Source organism: Anopheles darlingi, chromosome X, assembly GCF_943734745.1.
Source record: "Anopheles darlingi chromosome X, idAnoDarlMG_H_01, whole genome shotgun sequence".
In the NCBI taxonomy this organism is placed as follows: Eukaryota; Metazoa; Arthropoda; class Insecta; order Diptera; family Culicidae; genus Anopheles; species Anopheles darlingi.
This window is the reverse complement of record NC_064873.1, coordinates 2218926-2225764: the sequence shown is the minus strand read 5'-3', so window position 1 is coordinate 2225764 and position 6839 is coordinate 2218926. Positions and strand designations below refer to the sequence as shown.

At 43.2% G+C, this 6839-nt stretch overlaps 1 protein-coding gene across 1 annotated transcript; it reads right to left on the bottom strand.

Annotated features, from left to right (window-relative positions):
* Positions 1-1900: 1900 nt before the first annotated feature.
* LOC125955196 (proteoglycan 4-like) lies at positions 1901-5392 on the bottom strand. Its single transcript, XM_049686225.1, has 4 exons — positions 4649-5392; positions 2675-2983; positions 2514-2535; positions 1901-2409 (listed from the first exon to the last, which is right to left on the bottom strand). Exons 2-4 carry the CDS (start codon positions 2981-2983, stop codon positions 1901-1903), a joined length of 840 nt encoding a protein of 279 aa, XP_049542182.1. The 5' UTR covers positions 4649-5392.
* Between the last annotated feature and the right edge of the window lie 1447 nt (positions 5393-6839).

The window sequence follows — 6839 nt, the reverse complement described above, 5'->3', positions numbered from 1 at the left end:
TATTCAGATGTAGAAATATAATTTATTTCTCTCAGAACGAATTATACGAGGGTTGTGTTCTTTACCTGCTACGAATGCCGAAATACTGTTGTTGAAAAAAATGTTGTTGAAAAACATGAGAAGGGATAATCATGTTGTGCTGATTTAATTTAAAAAAAAGGTGTTCGCTGTTATCATGCATGTCTCGATGCGCCAGAAAGCATTAAAGGCTTCTTTGCCTTATGTTTTTCCACCCAATCCTACTCGTACGAATGAGTCATGCTGCGCCTTCGGCTACCATCGTCTGTGCAGCGACGATCGGAACAAAGCTGATCGCATCCGAATTTATTAGGCTACAGCGAGGTTAACCCATGAGAGACCACACTTATGCAAACCCTTTACGCAGGGATCACGCAATGGATTCGCGAACACAATCTGGCCGCTTGTGCAGCTGAATTCATCTTCTCGTTGGATCATGTTTTATCTTGTTCATTCCGTTGATAACTTTTGCAAACCGTCCACAGTGTTGAGTAATGTAAACCTGTTGAGGGAATCCGCAATCCACAAAGCTTCGATCAATTTCGATCAAACAATGCAAAAAATCAGACAGGGAGGATTGTTCAATGGTTGGGCTTTGTATTTTCAACTGTTTAGTCGCGGCCAAAATGTGCTCCATTTTGATCGTAGGTAACAGGAAACCAACCTCTAGTTACAAAGATGATCGTCCCATCAGCCCCTGCACCGATACCTACCAATCAGGTCAGTTTGACCCTGAGCCATCTCTGTTTGCACCATATCTGCATGTGATATCTTATTCTGAGTAAGCAACCAACTAACAGCTCGTTATTCGCTGAAGGCGATTTTGCTATTTTATTTTAAATTTTGAATTTTTTTACATTTCTTTTATGAATGTTTAAGGGCCAAGAAAAGAAAAAAAAATAATAAAGATACTGATTGATGAAAACATTGGTTTGAATCAAACAAAGCTATTGGTTTTTGAAACATCATACAAAGCTCCAAAGTATTTTGAATAGGTTTTACCAAAACTGATACCTTTTTTATACCCAAGCCCCCCCCCCCCCTCCCCAACCCCTTAAGTATTAATTTTTTTTGTTTGTTTTTTTTTTAATTGACAGGCGGTCCAGTGTCCAGCATGAATCATGAACGATCGGAGTCATCGGCGAATGAGGTGTTGTCAGTTGGTGGAACTAACAGCTCCTCATTCGCTGAAGGCGACTTCGCTATTTTTTTTTTAAATTTTGGATTTTTACACATTTCTTTTATGAATGTTTATGGGCCAAGAAAAGAAGAGAAAAATAACAAAGATAAGATAAGATTGTTGAAAACATTGGTTTGAAACAAACAAAGCTATTGGTTTTTGAAACATCATACAAAACTCCAAAGTATTTTGAATAGGTGTTACCATAAACTGATACCTTTTTTATACCCAAGCCCCCCCCTCCCTCCCCAACCCCTTAAGTATTAATTTTTTTTGTTTGTTTTTTTTTTAATTGACAGGCGGTCCAGTGTCCAGCATGAATCATGAACGATCGGAGTCATCGGCGAATGAGGTGTTGTCAGTTGGTGGAACTAACAGCTCCTCATTCGCTGAAGGCGACTTCGCTATTTTTTTTTTAAATTTTGGATTTTTACACATTTCTTTTATGAATGTTTATGGGCCAAGAAAAGAAGAGCAAAATAACAAAGATAAGATAAGATTGTTGAAAACATTGGTTTGAAACAAACAAAGCTATTGGTTTTTGAAACATCATACAAAACTCCAAAGTATTTTGAATAGGTGTTACCATAAACTGATACCTTTTTTATACCCAAGCCCTCCCCCCCCTCTTCCCCCCTCCCCTTTCCCTCCCCCTCTCCCACCCCCCTCAATAGGCGATACAGTGTCCAGCGTGATTCATGTTCAATCGGAGTCTTCGTCATCTGTAACGGAAGTGCGTAGATCGTTATTGGTGAGGTTGATCCCGCTCATCAGTAGCTGCTCCAGGCGCTGTTCTAGCCGGCGTTGCTGGTGGTGCCGTTCCAGCGTCGCAAGCAAATACATCTGGTGCTGCACCAGTACCCGCCGACTGTGCAACATCTCCTGGTAGCGGTACCACGGATGAACCTGTTGCTCCATCTGCCGCAGCAGCTGTTGTCCACGCTGCTTCAATGTTAGTAGGGGCGGCGTTTTTGGAGCCGGCATCGGCGGCGTTTTTGGAGCCGGCATTGGCGGCGTTTTTGGAGCCGGCATTGGCGGCTGGTACGGACGCCACGCCGGAAGCGGTAGCCCCGGTGGGGGCTGCGAACCCGGCAGCATCGGCGTCATCGGCCCCATCGGCACCATCGGCACCATCGGCGCCACCTGCCCTGGTGTGATTGGGGTTGGCGCCTGAACCACCTGAACGGTCGAATTCGTATCCCACCACGACGCTGCCAAGCAGAAGGGGGAAAGAAGCGACGACCAATTAGCGTGCAGCCGTTATCGCACATCGCTATCACTGCGGCAACACGATTGATCGATGCAAAATACTTACCCTGCTGACCTGCTGGACGGTACTGAAAGAGGAAAGGTGGAAGAAATGGACCAATTGTAGCGAAACCAATAGCGAGGCTGAAGGTCAGCTAGGAGGAGGAGGAGGAGGAGGAGGAGGAGGAGGAGGAGTACAGAAGTGTTACTGTGAACAGGTAGACATACCGTAGATGGGCCTGCCTGCTGTTGCTGGAGCTGTTCTCGGCCGCGCCATGCACACGTGGGTTCGCGGCAAGCTGGTCCACACGGGTGCCATGGCGTAGATGGTCCTGCCTGCTGTTGCTGGAGCTGTTCTCGGATACGCCGTGGACACGTGGGATCGCGGCAAGCTGGTCCACACGAGTGCCATGGCGTAGATGGTCCTGCCTGCTGTTCCTGGTGCTGTTCACGGCCGCGCCATGGACACGTGGGGTCGCGGCAAGAAGGTCCACACGTGTGCCACGGCCTCGGCGGACCCTGTCCTTGGTCGGACATCTTTTAATTGTAAAAAAGACGAATTTCGTAGCGATCTTTAGTTGTGAAAATGGTAATACGCTGCATAGAACTGTGAAAATCCTCGTCCCCTCACGACACGTCGTCTGTACAAGCTAGGTGCGCTGTTAGCCGATTATAAGGCTCTGATAAAGCCCCATCCAGTTAGAATCTGGACACACGTTTGTAATCACTACAGCGCTTCTAGAGGTCACTTTGCAATTCTGTTGACAGCGTTTTAATGGTAGTAGTCTGTTCATTTAGTGGTAAAATGTTTGTCAAAATTGATTTACGCCTTCAAAAGTTATCGCCGATGGAACGTGAATGTCGAAAAAAACATCTGCACACTCATGACTAAAACTCGATTTGGCTGAAGAAAAACCGCGAAACTCTTGAAATTTCCAAACTTAACTAAAAATACCGTATGCAAATGTTACTGGGGTACTTTTACCTTGATTTTAGCAAAATGAAACAGCCGAAAAGTGTAACAAATGCCCGATTCTGCAGACAAAAGTTAGTCAACAATCTTGGGATCTCCCAGCGTGATTCCACCAAGAAAAACTCACGACAGACGTCATAACAGTTCGGCAAATATGTTTAAGAGAAGTTTTAAGGTCGTATCATGCCAGAAAACAGCCAAATAAGACCCTAGAGCACAGCTTAATTGCCCAAATCCGTGCAAGGAATCTGTATGAACAAGTGTTGACCGATTTGAAACCATGCATTTCGATGGACGGTGCAACAAACGTAAAAATGCATTTCAAAAAATACCGGGCAAAAAAAATACTTTGCCAATCATAAAGGGAATGGTTTAGAAAGGGTTTGGTTTCTTTACGGAGATAAATTTGCCCATAAGATGATGATTTGGCATGGGATTTGACATTGTGGCGACAAATCAAATGTGTTCACCATTCGGGCAACGTTTATTCGAAATTTGTGCGAGAAAAGAGTGGCTGCAGAAAAGAATTTTGTCTTGCATTTGTCCACCACTGATCCTGTGTAAGTTTGGCATGATTTAGATAGCTGTTCTTGTCGAGGGTATGGCGTTAATGCTTGGTATTCAAATCGATCGATTTCACAGGGAAAACTATCAATCCACAAAAATGTCTGGATTTTCGTTCCATCGATTTCTATTACACAATTATCACAAGGAAACTTAAAAAGTATATCAGAAATGTATAAAAACCCTCTGAAATGAGGGTGATGTGCAACCAGAGGGCAAATGATGTGACCTAAAGTACTGTGCAAAAAATTTTCGGTGATGTCAAAGTAAAAGTTAAAAAAGTCATATAAAAAATGAAGGAATTATTTTCATCAATATATCTTATTAAAGGTAATAAGAAAACCTATAAAATGACACCTTTCTTTTCTTTTTACGTCATTTTTTGGCCGAGATATGAACTGTTTTGTGTGTCCAAATTCTAACTGGATGGGGCTTTATGATCAAATTTATTTCTTTTGTAACCTAAAGCGTGAATATCTAGTTTTTTAAAGAAGGGAACTAATAGGCCTTAAAATGATTAAAAAATCGTTGCTAAAATCCCTATCAGTTCACAGTTTGCATTGATTGCTGACTGATCCAATGCAACGGTTGGTGTTAATAGCTGCTTTCTTTACACAAAACTTGCTGTACTATGTGCTACAGTGACATACGAAATTGGTGCGTACCTTCTTGTCGTCCTTTTGTTGATAGATTTAGTTTCTCTTTATCACTTCAGCACTGACACAACCACGACACTTTACTGTTTTTATTGTTGTTATTGTTTATTGAATGTAGAAAGTAGTATCAATCGCACAATCAGAAAACCACACTGCACTTGTGACACAACTGGGCGGATGGCCGATGCACTGAGGCGAATAGCACTGCACTAACGAACAGACACCGCACTGGTTGAGAGGGATACTTCCGTTGCACACGCGAGTACACCAGAGAATGGATCGAGCACTCACGAAATTGGTGCGTACCTTCTTTTCGTCCTTTTGTTGATAGATTTAGTTTCTCTTTATCACTTCAGCACTGACACAACCACGACACTTTACTGTTTTTATTGTTGTTATTGTTTATTGAATGTAGAAAGTAGTATCAATCGCACAATCAGAAAACCACACTGCACTTGTGACACAACTGGGCGGATGGCCGATGCACTGAGGCGAATAGCACTGCACTAACGAACAGACACCGCACTGGTTGAGAGGGATACTTCCGTTGCACACGCGAGTACACCAGAGAATGGATCGAGCACTCACGAAATTGGTGCGTACCTTCTTGTCGTCCTTTTGTTGATAGATTTAGTTTCTCTTTATCACTTCAGCACTGACACAACCACGACACTTTACTGTTTTTATTGTTGTTATTGTTTATTTAATGTAGAAAGTAGTATCAATCGCACAATCAGAAAACCACACTGCACTTGTGACACAACTGGGCGGATGGCCGATGCACTGAGGCGAATAGCACTGCACTAACGAACAGACACCGCACTGGTTGAGAGGGATACTTCCGTTGCACACGCGAGAACACCAGAGAATGGATCGAGCACTCACGAAATTGGTGCGTACCTTCTTTTCGTCCTTTTGTTGATAAATTTAGTTTCTCTTTATCACTTCAGCACTGACACAACCACGACACTTTACTGTTTTTATTGTTGTTATTGTTTATTGAATGTAGAAAGTAGTATCAATCGCACAATCAGAAAACCACACTGCACTTGTGACACAACTGGGCGGATGGCCGATGCACTGAGGCGAATAGCACTGCACTAACGAACAGACACCGCACTGGTTGAGAGGGATACTTCCGTTGCACACGCGAGAACACCAGAGAATGGATCGAGCACTCACGAAATTGGTGCGTACCTTCTTTTCGTCCTTTTGTTGATAAATTTAGTTTCTCTTTATCACTTCAGCACTGACACAACCACGACACTTTACTGTTTTTATTGTTGTTATTGTTTATTGAATGTAGAAAGTAGTATCAATCGCACAATCAGAAAACCACACTGCACTTCTGACACAAGTGGCCGGATGGCCTATGGACTGAGGCGAATAGCACTGCACTAACGAACAGACACCGCACTGGTTGAGAGGGATACTTCCGTTGCACACGAGAGAACACCAGAGAATGGATACGTTCGCGGTCGCGATCGCGTGAAGTATATCCGCCCCAGTGTCGAGCACTCACATCTACACTCATAGTTTGTACCCCATTGCAAACAATGCGTTGCATTTATCGTTTGCCAAATGCATCCTGTGCCGTACTGTATTGCAAAAGCGTTTGTGGATGTAGTAGTGCATTTTGCGTTTTTGCAATGATTATTCTTATTAATATAAAGGGTATAGGAAATACTCACTACTAATTGAACTCACCACAAGAACATATACTACTACCAACAAAGTAAGGGATGGGGGTGCGCCACCAATATGGGGTCATTCTATTATTGTTTGTAATGGTGTAAATGATGTAGTATGCCAACATGCCTAGGTAACCCGTTTTGCAGGTTGCTGCAAGTGCTCCAGGATATCAAAGGGCGGGACACAGTTATTTACGGTTTTGGATGAATTTTGAACGAATGAATAAAACAATTTGTCCGGAATTAGGAAAATGTTTAGCATAAAAGAAAAACATATAAAAAAACATTTTATATAAAAACCGCAAATAACTGAGAACAGGTTTCAAATGATTATCCTTAACCTAGCTGACACATCTAAGCAGATACGCACACCCTTCCACCCACTTAACCCCCCCCCCCCCCACGCATTCAATCCCGAGTGTTGGACGGATGTTTACATATTGCACATGCGCTCCCTTTTCCGTGTCCCTGGGTTTGTGTGTGTCTTTATGGGTTAGGGTGTGTCACCA